At 53.3% G+C, this 16,206-nt stretch overlaps 1 protein-coding gene across 3 annotated transcripts in view; it reads left to right on the top strand.

Annotated features, from left to right (window-relative positions):
* MED27 (mediator complex subunit 27) overlaps nucleotides 1-16,206 on the top strand; it is a 246,189-nt gene that overhangs the window by 196,128 nt on the left and 33,855 nt on the right. For all 3 annotated transcript variants that reach the window (XM_070799476.1, XM_019971048.2, XM_019971047.2), the window contains exon 6: nucleotides 3,331-3,372. In XM_070799476.1, coding sequence (XP_070655577.1) covers nucleotides 3,331-3,372 — 42 coding nt within the window. The remainder of the gene's footprint in view (nucleotides 1-3,330; nucleotides 3,373-16,206) is intronic.

The following is a 16,206-nucleotide window of genomic DNA, read 5'->3' as shown; positions in this document are numbered from 1 at the left end:
GCTGTCACCGTTTCTTCCTGTGCCTCAAGAGGACCTTTGATGTCTGACGTGAAACCTGAGAGCAGGTGTGTCTGTGCTGAAGCAGTTGGTCGTTGAGGGGTGCGTTTCCATTTTACCTGAGGAGAGGCCCCCTTCCCACCTGTAAGATACTCACTCTGATCCTTGGAGTCTGACGGGCTGCTCCTAAGATGGCAGGTTCAGCCCCAATTACCAGAAAGTTGACTTTTCCATTTTAAGATCTGTCTAAGTCCTGCCCAGAATACTGAGGGGATGCTCTCATTTGTTTTTCTTGACACTGTAGTTCAGAATCATTTCTCATTCATGGGGCTGAAAGTTTTGTAGCTTCCAGAATCCTCATTTTTGAGTATCACAGCCAACAAAGAATCGGTAGCCATGCCCTCCTCTGCGACAAATAAGCTGAAGCTAATAAATATTCACTTGGCTCTGTCCCGGCTCCCTGAAATGAGTTTCTGAAATCTTCCCGGCCCTGAGGAGAGGCAGGGCACTGACTCCAGAACACTTGGTTAAACGGCTTTCTTCGGCATAAGTCTAGCAGAAAATCAAGGACAAACTGGCTGCTGTGCCTTCCCAGCAAAGCGGGAAGCCATTGTTATCGGATTCCTCTCTCAGCCCCGCGCACCTGTGAGATCATTGTATTGCCTAATGTCCTTCTATCCCAGATGGTCAGAACCAGTCCCTGGGGTCCTGAATAATATGTTTAAACTGCCTTCCAAAGAGCAGTGTGCTCACTTGGAATGAGCAAGTATGTTTTGAGAAGTCAGTTTAGCTAGAGGGTCCACCTCTTAATTAAACCTGTGCATACTTCTCTCTGGATAATTTTTCTATTTAAAACATTTTGCAGGTTCTGAAGGGTTGGGTTTTTCTTTTTTTTAATATGTATATAATTTTCTCTTTTAAATGAAGACTAACTTCTCAGTCTCTGTGCGGATTTTTCCTCTTTTCTCTTTCCGTGGCCCTGTGTTTGTGTCTGCCTGTGTATGATGGGAACGGCAGGAAGGATCAGCAGCAGAGAACTTCAGCAGCAGCAGCAGCTGTGGGCTGAAAATGGAAAGAGCTAGATTCGTTCCAAGTTCAGGCACTGATGTGACTTTTCCCAAAATTTAGATTTAGAATCTTTGGCACCTTCCTGTCATCTTGGCACTAAGACTAAAAGATACAAAAAGTCATTCTCATTCCTTTCACAATGTCTGAATAGTCTTTAAATGTAATGTTTGTGAAGCTCTAGGCTAAACTGCGATACTAAGATCATGATATGAACCTGACTTATCCTCCCAGATATGACTGGCTGCCCAGCAATTTTCTTCAACAGAACTGCTAATGTAGGAAATTAATAATTTTGTATGTGTATTTGGAGATTTCCTTCAGAGTTATCTGGGGGTAACATGTCACTTTTCTCCCTTCAAGTTGCTAACCTATCCAATTAAAACTCTAATGTCTGAAGAGATTTAAAATTCTTACTCTATCCATTAGCTTAAAGTGAGAGGCAGTGACTAAAAACTGACACCCTCTTTCTGGAGAGCAGTTCAGCCAGGGTAGAAGGAGAGCGGTCAGGTGGGGGCTTCTGTGGAAATGCAGGAAGGGGGTGGTTCCGCAGTGGGTGTGGCGGGAAGCAGACCGATTGAAATCAGTGTTCAGTCACAGCTCTTCCTTCATTGTTCCTGGACTTGGATCTGCTAAACTTACCCTCTCCAGCAGGAACCTGCCAAGGGCTGGAGAGGGTGGGGGGCTCCTCTGTACCACCCAGGTTCTTCTACTTAAGACCAGGAAGAACCAGAAGAACTGCACGCATGCCTGTTCCCAGCCCAGCCTTTCCCTCCTGAGGACGGTTTTCAGAAAACCCTCAGCCTGTCCCACATCAGGTGCAGCACTTCCGGTCTTCCTGGAGCAGTCTTCCCAGCTGCTGGCTCCTGATCCTCCTAGGCGCTCCAGAGTCAACACACAACACACAGGCTGAAGTAGCCGTGTCTCAGCTTCCTGCCGTGACCACTGGCCAACCTCAAAGGCGAATTTCAAGAGGCGCACTGACCAGGCGTTTCAGTTTGCTCCACTCTTGAACCCATATATTAAAGCTGACTTCTGAGCACCCATGGGACCTCCTGACGGCCCCTCTTTTAATCTGCAGGTTCCTCACTGTACTGGGGGTGGGGGTAATTCTAGTTTTCCATACTCCCTTTTGTTCTAACCTCTTGAAACAGTGAGAAGGCATTGATTTAATTTCTCTTACAACCTGTCAAACCAGAGTGGCTTGGTTAGACTGAGCCACGGAGCATCCCATGCAAGACCAACTGTGGCCCGAGGACTGGACTCTGAACTCTGCCCACATTCCATCTCAGACCACTGTTTCCCTGACCAAGGGTTTCTGACATAGGGCTTCATCACAGTGAACCTGTGGAGCCCTGTGAAAACAAGTGGACAAATCAATATATTCTCTGGCCCACTCCAGACCTCCTAATTCAGACATTCCAGGGAAGGGACCAAGAAATCTGTAGATTAAAAAACAAACAATTCCCTCAGGGCCTCTGATGCCAGGCATGTTTGAGCACCACCAAGCGAGCCCATCCATAAGAAGCTCCTCCAGATTATTGTGGGCAGTCAAATGGCTCCAAACGCAGTCTCACCATCTAGGAAGAAAGGTTGCTGATGGGACCAGCTCCCCAGGCTCGTCCTGGGGATGGTAGGGGAGGGCACGTGGAAGGCCCAGGGCGTGCCTGGCAGGGGGCAGGTGTTCAACAGCAGGGGTCTGCTTTCCTCCGCACGTGCCTGGGACATGGCCCTATCCTGTGCCAGGATGGTGTAAACAGAATAAATAAAAGCGTCAGTCAGTTTTAAGTGTGATGAAAATATTTAATTTTTGAAAGGATAAAGAGAAGCAAGACAACAGGTATGGGAATGATATTTTAAAACAGAGTACCTGGGCAATGACTCTTGAACAAGTGACGTTTGAGCCAAAGGAAGTATACGAGGAGCTGTGCGAGGATTTGTGGGGGAAGCAGTCCAGGCGCCGCAGGTGCAGAGGTCCTGGGGCAGGGCTGACCGCGGCGGTCGAGTGATGCAGGAGCACTGAGGAGGAGTCAGTGTTAGAACAGTGGGCACGGAGCCGTGGGTGTGGCAGGTGCCTCACACTGACTGCTTTATGTCTCTTCAGTTCATCTCCTTAAATCACCACAGCTGATAAAGAAGAAATCCAGCATGTGTTTTTCTTACAATCATAGGGTTTTTCCAAGCTTAGTAACAGTAGTTACAATATCATTTCTTAGAGTCCACAGTTGTAAAATTGATGCTGATATTTTATCTCTTTCCCCCCCACAGCTTGATATATGGTCCAAATCCAACTATCAAGTGTTCCAAAAGGTGAGTTTTCCTTTTTGCTTCTTCCTTAAGAGGCTTTTACGGAAATGTGATGACTTCGAGGTGGAAATATTGGTCTTAAATCAGAGACCTTTTAAAAAGTGAAAAAGCCAGACACAGAAGCCTGCTCAGTGTAGGATTCCATTTATGTGACATTCTAGAAAAGACAAAACATCAGTGACAGAAATCAGAGCAGTGATTGCCAGGGCTTGGGAGTGAGGGCAGGAGATGGTCCCCGGAGGGCTGTCGAACAACATGTTTGGGTGATGGAAATATTCTTTGTCATAATTATGGGATCACGCAACTCTGTGTTTCAAAACTCATAGACTAAATGCCTACAAAGGGCAAATTTTGCTATGTATAGATTATACGTTTAAAGAAAAAGGGCTCTTGAGTTCTCCCAAGATTAACCCACAGCTTTGTTTGTTTGTTTAGTATTTACTTCTTTTTGGCTATGCTGGGTCTTTGTTGCCACGTGTAGACTTTCTCTAGTAGCGGGGAGCAGGGCTACTCTAGCTGTGAGCACAGGCTTCTCGCTGCGCTGGCTTCTCTCGCTGTGGGGCACTGGGCTCCAGGGCCTGCGATCTTAGTGGCTGTGGTCCTTAGCTGCCTCCCTAGCGTGTGGGATCTTCCCGGACCAGGGATTGAACCCTTGTTTCCTGCCTTGAAGGTGGGTTCTTAACCCCTGGACCACCAGGGAAGTCCCACCGCAGTTTTTAAATTCAGTTTCCCACAGCCCTGTAATCCACACGTGTGCCTTAAGGACGGGAAGGAGGCAGGCTGGCCCCCTCACCCTGCCCCACCCCACTCTGTACTACAGTGACATCTTTTCAGGTGTCGGGCTTCCTGAAGGAGAAATACTATCTGGGAGATGTCAGAAAAAAAGGAATGTGACCAGAGAAAATCCATTTCCCCAGCTCCCAGTGGTGGAAGGGTCCCTTCGCTGGACCAGCTCAGGACCTGGGGCTTCTGAGGGCTCCTCCCACAGCACTCAGGCCAGCTCCCCGGCAGGGCAGCGGCCTCCTCCTTCTGTGCCCCCGTCCTGTCTGCTCCCATCCAGCAGTGCAAATGATAGGGGAGGCTGTCAGCTCGCTTGTTGCCGCCTCGTTCAACAGCAGTTGTTTATTTACCCCTTTGCCATGTGCAGGTTCTGGGCTCAGTGCTACAGGGGAAGTAAGACGGACAGGGAGAGAGGGTCAGGGACCCCAGGCTGTTACCTGGGGCCGTGGTCGAGGACAGGAGGGCCTCCTTCACATCAGAGTGGTCGCAGGAGTCCTTGATGCAGCACGAGTTAAACTGAGACAGGAGGCAGGGGAAGAAGCCAGCCATATGGAAAGCCACGGAAAGAGGGTCCCAGGCTATGAAACTACAGCCCCGAGCCCCGTGTGGACGGGGGACTTGGCGTAGCCCCGCACACCACGGGGGCCCGGGAGATAGCAGACAGACGGAGGGCAGGTGGGAGAGTGGGGATTTTTGGCCTGGCCAGCAGGCGCCCCTCAGTCCTGGTGCAGAACTTGAATTTTATTCTCAATTCAGTGAGGAACCACTGGAGGGATTGGTGTGGAGGAAGGACACGATTTTCAGGGCTGGGCCCGAATTACCCCACTTGAGTAATAGCTGTGTCCGGGGTGTGCCGGTAGCTCAGCATAGGATAGTGGTGGTGGTTTTTTCAATTGAGGCGAAATTCATGTAACATAAAGCTAACCATTTCTAATCATTTTCAAGTCAGCAGTTCCATAGCTTTTAGTACTTTCACAGCATTGTACAACCATCACCTCTATCGCATTCCAGAACATTGTTCTCATTCAAAGGGAAACCTTGTTCCCATTAAGGCATGGGCCCTGGGCTGCATGGGCTTCCCTGGTGGCTCAGACGGTAAAGCGTCTGCCTGCAGTGCAAGAGATCCAGGTTCAATCCCTGGGTCAGGAAGATCCCCTGGAGAAGGAAATGGCAACCCCCTCTAGTATTCTTGCCTGGAAAATTCCATGGACTGAGGAGCCTGGTAGGCTACAGTCCATGGGGTCACAAAGAGTCAGACACAGCTGAGCGACTTCACTTTCTTTCTGGGCTTCATATCAAAGGAGCTTGATGGACCAGCCTCTGATGGTGACTAACGTGCCTCAGTTCGTAGTGCTCCCTGGACCCCTCTCCAGTGAAAGGGGGAAGCCAGGGACAGGTGTCCAGGGCTGGGGAGGGTCTGAGGCTCACCCCCTCGTCTAGGGAGTGTGTGCAGGCAGGAAAATGTCCTGGTTTTATCATGGCTACGGGCACTGTGCTGCCCCGGACTGGATCCAGAGCCAGGAAGGACTTATTAATGGAGAAACTGATGAAATCCAAATAAAGTCTGGGCTCGACTCAGTAATAAGTTAGCGACATTGGTTTCTTCATTGTGATGAACCTACCTGATGATGACAGATGCTAACAGCGGGGAAACTGGGTGTGCGGTCTGTGGGAACTGTGTGTGCCGTCTCTGCAGTGTCTCTGTAGACCTGAAATTAGTCTGAAGTTTAAAATTCATCTTAAAAAGAAAAATCATAGTGTTTACTCTTCTAACACGTCTTAACCCAACTGAGGTACCCAGACACAGAAAGGGAAAAACAGCCTCCCTCCCTGGGTCCAGCCCCTAAAGTGAAGACGTCCATAGTCACATGGGGCTAGCGTGGGCGACACCGTGTTAATCCAGGCACTCTTATCTAAGTGACCAGACCAACTGTACCTGTTCAGCTCACATAGAGCCTCGGCCTTAACTGCTAACTCTGTCCATGCCAACGGCTCTTGTCATTTCTCCCCCAGCAGCTGGTTGAAAAGCATTCTGAGGTGAAAGAACACTGCTCATTATCTGTATCTTGTTTCCCTTTCACAGTGAGGAACACTAAAATGTTTTGGGTTTGTTTGTTTAACCTGGTTTATCTTCGTGGCCTCTGGTCTTGCAGGTGGTTACTTTCTGGCTCCAGGGAAGGCAGGCGATGACTTCAGCCCCTCCACCGCCGACCCCCACTTCCCAGCATCACAGAACCACAATCTGGGATTTTAACCATGGTCCATTCCATTCAGATACCCTTCATGAGGGAGGGCCTTGCCCAGGCTTGCCTTGGCAAATACATTTTTTAACGTTCTGTGTGGTATTAAGTATTTTTGAATGCAAGCGGAAAGTTTATTAGGAAGTTGTAAAATGTGTGAAACACAGATTTGGTGAAGCACGGATTTAGAGAGACAGTGCTATATTTGTATTCTACTGCCCCTAAAAATAACCTGCCAAGCGCTCTTTATATGTCTTTAAAACTACAAACACGGCGTGGCAGGGTTTAAAATTTGATATTAGCTAGTTGGGGAGACTCCAGAGCACCCACCACTTTCCTCCTTGTAGTTTATATAACCTGTTCAAAGCAGCAGAAGTGGAAGAATTTGTACAGATGGGAATTTTATTTCGGCCAGTGAATGGCTTGCTGTCTGTTTGTGCGGAGCCCTTTGTCGGGCTGCTGTGTCATCCCTCCCCTCACCTGTATTTTAACTAAATGGACTTGACCTCTGAGACTGACCTGCACTAGATTCAGTTCAGTTCAGTCCAGTTGCTCAGTCGTGTCCAACTCTCTGCGACCCCATGAATCGCAGCACGCCAGGCCTCCCTGTCCATCACCAGCTCATGGAGTTCACTCAAACTCATGTCCATCGAGTTGGTGATGCCATCCAGCCATCTCATCCTCTGTCGTCCCCTTCTCCGCCTGCCCCCAATCCCTCCCAGCATCAGAGTCTTTTCCAATTGAGTTAACTATTCGCATGAGGTGGCCAAAGTACTGGAGTTTCAGCTGTAGCATCATTCCCTCCAAAGAACACCCAGGGCTGATCTCCTTCAGAATGGACTGGTTGGATCTCCTTGCAGTCCAAGGGACTCTCAGGAGTCTTCTCCAGCACCGCAGTTCAAAAGCATCAATTCTTTGGCGCTCAGCTTTCTTCACAGTCCAACTGTCACATCCATACATGACTATTGGAAAAACCATAGCCTTGACTAGATGCACTAGATTAAAGAGTGACAATTTGGAGGCAGGAGAGTGTGCTTTCTGATGAGAATGAAAGGCAGGTGATGTTAAGGTCCTTTTTCTCTTTTCAGGGGCAGGTAATAGTTACTGGATTACAGAATCCACTCCCTTCCCTCCAGAAACATTGTCTGTCTGTTGTCAAATGAAGAAATGTATTGGAAAATGACGTAGCACAAAATTGAGTTGAATCCTTTATCAGTAAAGTTTTCCAACTCATCATAGTCGCGTGGCAGGGAGTCGGGACCTTGTTCTCTTGGGGAACACTGGTAAAGAGGATGAGGAGTGTGTAATGTGGAGTCACCACGGGGCAGGGGAGTGACCACACTGGGCTTGCTTCATTGTGTTCATCTCAGGCCGTGTTGGAGGTCGGAGGGCAGCCCTCTCTATTCCACAGCCCGACCACCCACTGAAAGCAAGGCTGGGGCCGTATGTTCCCTGCAGATTCTGAAGGCCGGGTCCAATTGACGGGATGATGTTTAACATTTCAAACTCAACATGCCAAAGGAAGAGATGAGGTGGCAGCATTTCCCAACTCTGCTTTTTAGTATCAGCTTTTTCCTAGAATTCTATTTTCTTCCTGTCCACCCACTTAAAGTCTAGGTGTCCTGATTGATGTTGCTTGTAGTGTTTCCCAGAAAGACACTGCTGGGGATCACAGTGGTGAGCGTTCCCTTCTGCCCGTCATCCGCCTGCTGACACCCACCCAGCAGCCCCACCAGGGTAGAGTCACTTGAGTGCCCTGATCCAGGAAGATCGACCTAGAACAGAAGTCAAAGTGACTGAGAAAGTGCGAGGTCAGGGAGGATCCTTGGTCACCAGCGAGAAGGCATTTCTCGGGCAGAAATGTGTCCTAACCGTGTAGGTAGATGGCAGAGCTGCACCCCGGCGCTGAGGTGGGGACACTGGCTGCCAGCATGACTGTCGTGGCGTCGCTTGGGGAGCACTCTCTCTGCATTGCCGTGGGTTGAGCCCCAGCGCTCCCTTTCCTCGGCGCTCACTGTGTGGTTGCAGTTGCTGTGGAGTGTCTGTGTTTTCTTGCCCACAAGCAGCAGCGGTGGCCACTGCAGAAAGAGGCCCGACGGGAGGGCGGGAAGCCGTCCCAGGTCTTTCCGTGCAAAGTGACACGGCTGGAGGCGGGAGCGGGCACTGACTCACAGAGCCATGCCAAGCTCACACTCGCCTTTTTATTTCTGGAAACTCATGCCTGTCAAATTCTCCTCAGTCTGATCCTGGCTCCCCAGGTTAAAGACGAGCACGCAAGGTACCACAGCAAACCCGGCTCCCGGAAGCTAGTGTGACCTGCCTTTTGTCTGCTACAGGGCCTGTCGGTGAGCCCTTTCCCTCGTCCTCATTAGCCCCCTTCCCCGGTGGTGGGGCGCGGTGGAGGGCCGGGGACAGCTGGCCGTGGGTCCGCGGCTGCCAACAGGCCCCCGTCATTTACCGCGGCGCCCTGGAGGCGCTTTGCGCTTGGTCCTGGGGCGAAGGAGCTTTTTATAGCCAGCAAGTCTCCAGCAGAGCAGATTCAGAGAATGGAACTTGAAAATAGGGGGGACCGTCTGAAAGGGCAGAATCACAAAGAGCCAGGAAAGGTTTCAAGCATGTTCGGATTTTTCTGACATTTAAACTCTGCAGGGGCACTCACTGTTTTGATCTTTTAACCTCCTCTCTTCAAAACAGTGGGCATTTTCATCCAGTAACTTGGGAAGAGCGGGAGCAACTCTATAGCTACTTACCGAGTTAAATCCTGGCAAGGAGGCCAGAGAGCGAGGGAGGGCTCTCAGCCCCAGGCAGGCCGGCGGGGACAGAGGTGATGTCGGAGGGTCCGCCACCTGCGTCCCAGCTCTTTCGCTCAGGGGCAGGCAGGGCACAAAAATCCCAGCCCCAGGTGTCCAGGGCTGCCCCGCTCCGTATTCTAGGGGCAGCAGAGGGAAGAGGAGCCTTTCAGCCCCGTGCTGAGCTTGGCGTGGACTGGCGGGCTGGCTGCCGCTGCTCCGTTCCTGGGTTCACCCGCTCATTCGTCTGTTAACTCCCTCACTCAGGCTTCAGTCCCAACACTGGCCTCTGTCGGGGAGGCTTCATCAAGGGGAAGCTTTATCAAGTGGCTCCCCAGAGCTTGTCAACAGATGAGATTATGTCTCAGAAAAGTCAGTTCTCTGAAATTTCTGAGACATTGAGCCCCTCGCATAAATCTAGGGCCTATCCAGATTGTTGTTCATTGGCTAAATCACATCCAGCTGTTTAGCCACCCCATGGACTGTAACCCGCCAGGCTCCTCCATCCATGGGATTTCCCAGGCAATAATACTGGAGTGGGTTGCCATTTCCTTCTCCAGCCTCCCCAAATAGTCTGTGACAAACCTAACTTGTCACCAACTCCGAGCCCAGGAAGGGGGGCTGTCCCAACATGGGGTGTTCCCAGAGGACAGGACTCTCCTCTTGCTCAGGGCTGTGCATGTCTGTACCTGCTGTAACATCGAACGTCCCCAGAGGGACTCAGTAAATACTCATTCAGTTCTTTTCAGTCTCATGCCTTAGAATATCTAAATACCTTCCCACCAGCTCATTTCCATTTTCTTTCAGAAGCCTCTCTTCAGACAGCTCAGAGAAGGCCCTGGAAGGGCTGTGGAAATCCTGCCAGGTCTCTGTCCTTGCTCTTGTCGGGTGTCCTGCTCAGGTGAGGCCGTCAGCAGAGGCCCTGCACCTAGAGGGGACACCCCCCAATCCAAAGAGGGGTCTCACATTGTAGGAAGGGCCTCTGTTTTGTCCCCTTTACTGTTAAACGCTGTCTAACCTTTTCCGAAAGGAGAGCATGTGCAGTGGAGCCGATACGGTGTCATCGTCGTCCTGTTTCCATGCCTTCTGTCCTGCCTCCCACGTGTGTCTTCGTAGCCCCAATTGGAAAAGCCAAGGGAGCACCTTTGACTAGTGAGGGGCTGAGGGGCAGCTTCATGAAGGAAGAGAGATTCCCGCTGGTGGTCTCCATGAGCATGGTAGGGGGATGCTGCAGAAGCCAAGCCTTGGGCTGTCGACAAGCTTCAGGACAGGAGAGGTGACGGACAATTCCAGGGTCATCCCAGAGGGCAGCCCTTTCCTGAGCAGAGAGCCAAACTGCATTGACCTCACTGGGTCAGCAGAAAGGAGGGAGGGGGGGATGTCATTAAGTGTCAGCCCAGGGCCCTGGGAGCTGAGAACCGGAGGGGGCGGGAGGAGGGGCATTCTGCTCACCCTGAGCCTTGATCACCACATTGTCTGTTAAATATTCACAAGCTTCTAAAGCAGGATAGGGTTGATGGCGTACTTTCCCACCTCACTACCTCTGCGAGGCTCCCTGCACCTCCGCAGAGGGTGGTCGTGACCAAGAGCCTCCCATGGACCCAGGCTTGCAGTTACTGTGAAGCAGGAGAGCCCGCCCGCCGGCGGGAAGTGGTTTGCGGTCTCTACCATTAGAGGAGTTGCAGAGGACCTGCTCTTGTCTCGTAGCTTCCTTCTTCCTGAGGGCTTGCCCGAGACACGTGTGCCCTGGGTCAGAGCCTAGCAGCTGCTTCTGGGAAGCCCGGCCTCCTGCCCTCGCCCAGGCCCCTTCCCACACTCCCAGTGCCTTCCCGGCAGCGTGCCTGTCCGCCCCCCACAACACCACCGTGAGGCTCAGCCTCACCGGTCACGTTCCCCACTGTGACCAGTCCAGAGAGAGGCGGTCCGGCCAGGCTGGCCACTACTCCCTGTGTGGCCACCCTTGCCTCGGCCCCATCATTTGTGAAACAAAGGGTATAAGAGTACCTGCCTCACAGGATTGGCACCCCAGATTACAGACCCCCACCCCTACCCCAGCAGTACCCTTTGGGCAGCCCTGACACACTGATGTAGAATCCTGGTCCTGGGACCTGAAACGGTGCCCTGGTGTCCTAAGAGGGCTGGTGGCCCCTCTGGCCATCCACTGAGATGGGAGTGTTCCCCACCCAGCAGGGCTGCTGAGAGGCTCCCAGCGCCACGGCAGCAGAGCCGCCTCTCAGGCTCTGCAGCGTCTGCTCTTTCTCCTGCAGTTGCCTCAGTTTCGAGGGGCAAGTAGGTGGTATTGTCTGTATTTCTTGGGAGCCCAGATGTCTTTGGATGTGTTTCTCTAACTGCCAGGCTGTTCCCCGCAGAAAATAACATCACACCAAGTGGGTACAGAGCAATTCAGGTGTCCTCGGGCTTGGGCTCTGCTGGCAGCCAGCAGCAGAACCTGGCATTTTACCATCTGGAAAGCACTGAACTTTTTTCGTTCAGCTAAATGAAGAGTCTTAATCCCTTAATCCTGGGAAACGTGAAGGACCTTTTGTGAGCGCCTCCTCTTGGCCCCGCACAAGGCCGTTGTGGTGGTGGTGTAGTCGCTGTCTTGTCTGACTCTGTGCAGCCACCTGGGCCATACAGGCTCCTCTGTCCATGGAATTTCCCAGGGGAGAATGCTGGAGTGGGGTGCCATTGCCTTCTGCAGGGGACCTTCCCAACCCAGGGGTCAAACCCACATCTTCCTGCATTGCAGGCAGATTCTTGACCCCTGAGCCACCCAGGGAAGCTGCACAAAGCTGGTCAGGACTCTGGAGAGTTCTCTCAAGGCTGCCATAGGGTTTCTCTGTTCACCCAGGTGTTCCTCCCCAAGGTACCCCATGACCTCAGCTTTTTCCACCCCTGAACACCCCCCTTTTACTCTGCTCCCCTAACCCCATCGGCCAAAAATAAATCCATAGCTTCTTGCCTACTCCATCTCTCCTTCTCTTGGGGTCCTGCCAGGTGTTTGGAGCCAGTGCAGAGCATCGCCTGGGGCAAGGCAGGGACTTCTGGTCACAGTTGGGCAAGCACAGAACCGCAGTGTCCACAGGGTGCTGCTGGGGGTGCAGGAGAGCCCAGGGTGGGAGGGGAGTCCCCTGGCCTGAGTCTCCAGGGCAGAGAAGTTAGCCAGGGCCCAGGCATTCCAGGCTCAAGCCTGGAAAGCAGAGTCAGGGAAGCCAGTCTGGGAGGAGGGGTTACTAAGGCAGTGGTGTCACTGGGGTGTGATGTGGGGCTGAGGGGAGACAGGACCGGGACCCTGGTCATTGAGGACCACATACGTGTGCTCCCATGTCGGGAAGGCTCCTGCAGGCGGCTGCCGAGTGTCCTGGGGGAGACACATCTGCCTCCGGAGGGTTTGCAGCCAGTCTGTGCTCGAGAGTCCTGGGCATTGACGGGCTTTGCTTTGGGGCATCGGTGGCATCTTGGCTGAGACTTCCAAGAGGGTCAGATTGGAAACCCCTCACACCAGACAAAAACTTCTTTATGGAGCCCCAGTCTACGTGCCTCAGGCCATGTTCTATAGTTTACAAACAAGACCTCATCCTTCTCAGACAGAGCTTGAACTCAAAGCCACGAGGAGGGGTTTTGCACAGGATGGAGCAGTGTCTGCCTTTGCTCCCCAGTCCCTGCCCAGCCAACCCCGTCCCTGTCGGCCCTGAGCAGCGTTGCCAGCAGACAGTTAGTTATAAGGCCTCATGAAGATGGCTCCTTCATCAGCACTGAAGGGAGTATTGATCTTGTCTAAGTAAATCCCCAGTCCCCTTGGACCTCGATGCCTCCTCCTCAGGCCTCTGGGCGTGTGAACCCATGGCACACAAATCCAGGGTACGGATTACAGACTCGAGCTGAGTGATGAAAATGAAACCCCATGCTTCCAGCCTCCCAGACTTCATCCCAGCATTGGAAGCCAGTCTCTGCACTGCTCAGCATCGCCCCCAGCCCCCAGCACTTTTCAGGACTGGCTTCATAGCTCTCAGTTTTGAAATAGTGATGGTTCCTCTTTTTATGGAATGAGTACTTCTGGGACTGTTTTCAGTATTCTTCATGGAACCAGTGCTCATCCTTGGGGCAGCATTGCTGCCTCTTTAAACATTTAACTCACTAGGTTCACGTCTTTGACTCCCAGACCCACAGAGAATTTTCCCATTCCGTGAGATTCCCAGTGTCCCTCTCATTAAGGGCGGGTCTCTCTCCACCCGGTGCAGAGACCCAGACTTAGCTTGCAAGTGTGTCCCGCAGATGAAAGTTCCTTTTTATTGCTTTGAGTCGCAGAAGCAGCATGTGTACAACCAAGTAACAAATGTTTGGCTTTGCTGCCTGTTGGTCTGTGCTCCAGTCTCTTTGAAACCCACGGAGATGGGAAGAGGTTCCCAAGAACAGCGCTGTGCTGATGGTCTCCCTTGTTCTGAGCTCTTGGTAACCGGCCCAGAATTTGAGGACCCCATGAGGGTGACATCCCATCAGGACAGCAGGTGGAGGCAGGCAGGAACCCGGTGCTCCTGCCGCCTGCTGGGACCAGCTTGTCTTTTCTAAAAGAACAAAGGGCTTTCATGTCTCTCTGGTTGGCCTGAGGGCAGAGCACGACACTAGTGTGCCCTGAGGGCGTTCAGTCAGGCCCTGCAGCAGCGCCCCCTGAAAGCAAGACCTCGAGGCGCCCAGTGATCCCAGCCTCCTTTACTGAAGGCCAGTGTGGGGAGTGATGTGGCCAAGGTCACCCAGATAATTAGTGAGGAACCCAGGCCGGAGCCCCGGGCTCCCGACAGCTCCAGATCATCTTCCCCCCACCCCCTGACTGCCATTTGTTCGCAGTCATGCGGGCATCGAGACGCTCCCCTTCACAGCGGGTGCGAGCCGGCATTGCTGGCAGAGAGCCAGAGCTGGGTCTCTACCAGACTGTCTTTTAAATAAGCAACTTCTGAACACTCGGGCACTTAACTTCTCCTCTTACTCTTGCGGGACGGACTTTTCCGAGGCAGAGGCTGCAGCTCCCCTGGCTCAGCAGGGGAGGCCTTGGGCATCGCGGGCTGCGTGCGGGCAGATGCTGTGCTCTCGTTTTGCCATCAGTCTGCGGCCTGAGGAAGGGCTCTGCGGCGCTGGGGGCCGCTGCCCAGGGGTGGGGAGTGGTGCCCGGCTGCCGCCTCCAGAGTCTGGCGCGTCACCTCTGCTGTAGCGCCAGCTGTCCCCTCTGGCCTGGAAGCCCGCACAGAGTCAGGACGATCCTGCAACCTGAGTGGACTCAGGAATCCCGAGGATACTTCCTGGGCCACCACGAAATACAGCACATTCTTTTTACAGGAGGAAACTGCTGGGGGACGGTATTCTGTTAGGAGGGCCTGGTGCCCTCCCCGCATCTCTCTGGCCCTGTCTGTGCATCACCGCTCTGTCCTGTGTTCTCCCCTACGGACATCTCCCCTTACGGCTGCCCTTGTGGCTCAGCTGCTAAAAAATCCGCCCGCGATGCGGGAGACCTGGGTTCAATCCCTGGGTTGGGAAGATCCCCCGGAGAAGGGAAAGGCTGCCCACTCTTGTGTTCTGGCCTGGAGAATTCCATGGACCATATACTTCACAGGGTCGCAAAGAGTCTTTCACTTCCCCTTTCACAGACAAAGAACAGAGCCTATCTGGCCACCATCAAACCCAGGCCCTGAGGGGCTGGCCTTCAGTAGAAAGTAGTCTAGCAGGACTTGAACCCGCTCTCTGCCCCTCCCCACCCCCCCGGAGGAGGGCACAAGTGGGGGAAAGCGTGGGCTCTGAGTGCCAAAGCCATCCCTGCAGCACCACGCCCCCCCCACCCCCAGACTGTGCTTTGCGTTTTCCCTGCTGCGCACGGTGCACGCCCGACGTGACACTGCCGGCTTCATCTGCCCTGTCTCCCCCTTCATTCTGCAAGGCCGGGAGACTCATTCCCTCCTGAGCTCTGGAGGGTCCTGAGTGGCATTGTTCCTGGTGGGTGCTGGCTCTGGGTGGGTGGTTGAGTGGGACGGGCAGAAGCTTCCGGTTGGGGAGGCGGATGGCAGCCACGCCAGTCGGGAGAGCTGAGGTGGCATGAACAGGCTTGGGACTGAGTCCCGCCTCCATCTGAGAGTCTTGGGCTCCATTCCCAGTGGGGAGGAGATGGCCTCCGCGGCCTCCTGTCTGTGTCCCCCTCCCCCGCAGGCTCTGCTCAGGAGCCGCTTGGCTTGGGCACGTCACCTCCCTGTGGCTTCGCTGCCTTATTGGAGTGAAAATCATCTCCCGTTCGTAGCCTCCTCCCAGGGTTGTGGGGAAGGGGAGGGTGACTCCCACTGGGTGGGTGTGGGCTGTCGGTCAGGCCCTTTTCATTCACTGTCCCTGTATTGACACATTTAACCCTTGTCCACAGCCACCTAGCTCGTAAGTGACAGGCACAATCCAAGCGGGTGCCGTCTGTCCCCGCAGCCTGGACTCCTCACCGGGCGCGTGTGTACAGCAGCCCTTGCTCAGAGCTGGTGCTCAGTAGCTGTCGCTGCGGAGCCCTGCCCTGGCTGCAGGTGGTTCCACGTAGGGCTCAGCTGAAGCAGCTCGTGACCTCCCCGGGACCCTGTCGATGTCAGCTCTTTGCGCACAATATGGCTGGGGAGCTTCGGGAGGCTTGTTGTGACTGGCGTCTCCTCCAGCATGTTGACTGGCAGCTGTTCCAAGGTCTCTTGAAAGACTCCTCTCTCACCTTCTGAGCTGAGTTCCCTGTCGGTTTGGGTGCAGGAAGACCTCTTCTGCCTCTCTCAGCCTGGGACAGGGGGGTGGTTTGTAAGCTTGATCAGTGGAAGAGAAAACTGGGAGTCAGTTTCACAGAGCAGAGTGGGTGTGTTGGCAACAATAGAGACATCACCCTCCTCTAAGTGAGTAATCACGTGCAGTCCAGCCCGACCGGGGCTCGGGGTGGGGTGCACACCCCAAAAGGAGCCGGAGCAACTGCGGTTTCTCTTGGCCTTGAGGATAGATGGGACATCTCTTGACGGAGTCCCTGGTGTCTG

This window comes from Bos indicus, chromosome 11 (assembly GCF_029378745.1).
Source record: "Bos indicus isolate NIAB-ARS_2022 breed Sahiwal x Tharparkar chromosome 11, NIAB-ARS_B.indTharparkar_mat_pri_1.0, whole genome shotgun sequence".
NCBI lineage: Eukaryota > Metazoa > Chordata > Mammalia > Artiodactyla > Bovidae > Bos > Bos indicus.
The sequence above is the reverse complement of the archived record's forward strand: the minus strand, read 5'-3'. Positions and strand labels throughout refer to the sequence as shown.